Consider the following 2,044-nt stretch of genomic DNA (forward strand, 5'->3'; position numbering starts at 1 on the left):
GTCAACCGAGCCAAAATCCTTTAAGATGGCACAGATAAATAAAAGGGTATACAATTAGCAGACCAATTTGGCAACTAACTTCCTAATGTAAGTAATACAGACATGGACTAAATATTCATCTCAGGCAATTTCATCTTCAACTCCTGTGCAAAATTGTCTGCTGTCAGTTGTTCTCTTGATCAAAAATGTCAGGGATCAAGATTAAAGCACGTGTTTCCTTGTCAGAGCGGCTACAATCTTGTGCAGGCTAGAAATTTCTTTATCTCTTTGGCTAAGAAAATCCTTCAATCTGTCAATCTCCTTCACGTGATCATCATTGACACAGAGATTCTGATCCGGAGATTCACAGGTTTTTAACTTTTTTGATCCGTCTACAGGTGTTGCGTCTGTTGGACAAGGTCGTTTAGCACAACATTTCACAAGAGGATTATCGGGTGTTATTTTCCTAACACATATTACAGCTTTCGAGCCATTTTTAAACTCAACGGAGATGGCTTTCTGAGACCGCCCAGAAGAGTCCTGAAAAAGACAGTCCTGCAATTCAGGAAACAATCCTAAAGCAAAACAAGTATAAAGGGGTGGAAGTGGAATAACACAGACCTTTTCTTCCATTCCGTCCAGATTATTATACGTATTTAGTGCCTCCCGTGGACTTTTGAAAGTAGCAATAGCAGAATACTTGTCACCTCCAACTTTCTTACGAGCCTGCCAATTATACAAGCCACATTTCAGGTTAGGAACAACAAGTTGCCTATACTCAGATTGAAAAAGGAAACAAGGAAAATAAACCTGAATTTCAATGGTGAAGTCTCCAGGGATGATCTGACATACTTCCTCTCTTTTGGTATTCTGTGTATAAGAAGCTTTGCTGTTTCACTGTCCGGCACCTACAATGTCGGTATTTAGTTTGCAAACACGAAATATATACTTCCACAACTAGAAAACCTAAACATTTGGACTTACATCATCTTGAGCTACAGGAATAGCTTCATCGGATCCAGGTTTCATCTTTGCTAGCACTAGTTTCATAGCAGCACATGCATCATCAACACAATTATGTGGAGCATCTTTCTTGCGAACTTCATAACCCAGCACAAACTGCCAAGACCCAAGTTTTCAACAGAGAAATCTTCTAATTTAGACACAATTGAACAATTATAGAAACAAAGGAAATTTTAGAGATCAGATAATAACATACTTTACACAAATTATTTAAGGAAGGTCTTCAATGTAGTAGCTATGAAGTATTAGGTTTTATTTAATAATACTGACGGCAGAATACATCTTTAAATATACAGAGGTCTAACCACTTAAAACCAACTAAGAGAATAAACTGCAGAGAAATAGCTAACAAACCTTAGGAATAGGACTAAGCAAAGACTAAGTAACTGAAGCAGAGACTGAATAACTGATTCTATACAATGATTGATAAAATCTAACAAACTAACTAGTTTGACTTGGTATACTTTCCACAGCCCCCCGCAAGATGGACGGTCTAACAGTCAGGACAATCTTGGAAATATTTGTGTGAAATTGTAGTCTAGCCAATGGTTTAGTAAGAGCCAATTGATCCTTCGTTGAGATGTATGATACTCGAAGTGTGCCGAGTTGTACTTGTTGCCGGACGAAGTGATAATCAAGCCCAAGGTGCTTCATCTTGGAGTGAAATTTGGGATTAGCAGCTACGTATGTAGCACCCATGTTATCACAAAATATTGTAGGTTGTATGTGAGAGGATATGCCAAGTTCACTCATAAGATTAATCACCCACATAATTTCAGCAGTAGTGGCTGCCAGTGCACGGAATTCAGCTTCCGTGGATGATCGTGCCAATGTACGTTGCTTGTGAGAGCTCCAACAAATTGGATTTTTACCCAGATAAACCACATATCCAGTGGTCGAGACATAATCATCCCGGGTACCTGCCCAATCAGCATCAGTAAAGGCATGAAGTGACATTGGAGAATTTTTATGAAGAATAATTCCTTTGTGCAAGCTGCCAGCAAGGTACCGAAGCAATCTATGCAAGGCAGCCCAATGTATG

At 39.1% G+C, this 2,044-nt stretch overlaps 1 protein-coding gene across 1 annotated transcript; it reads right to left on the bottom strand.

Moving 5' to 3' along the window:
* Positions 1–201: 201 nt before the first annotated feature.
* On the bottom strand, positions 202–1,284 carry LOC110800621 (small RNA degrading nuclease 1-like). Its single transcript, XM_056835870.1, has 5 exons — positions 1,273–1,284; positions 964–1,098; positions 790–849; positions 601–705; positions 202–534 (listed from the first exon to the last, which is right to left on the bottom strand). Exons 1-5 carry the CDS (start codon positions 1,282–1,284, stop codon positions 202–204), a joined length of 645 nt encoding a protein of 214 aa, XP_056691848.1.
* Between the last annotated feature and the right edge of the window lie 760 nt (positions 1,285–2,044).

Source organism: Spinacia oleracea, chromosome 2 (genome assembly GCF_020520425.1).
Source record: "Spinacia oleracea cultivar Varoflay chromosome 2, BTI_SOV_V1, whole genome shotgun sequence".
In the NCBI taxonomy this organism is placed as follows: Eukaryota; Viridiplantae; Streptophyta; class Magnoliopsida; order Caryophyllales; family Amaranthaceae; genus Spinacia; species Spinacia oleracea.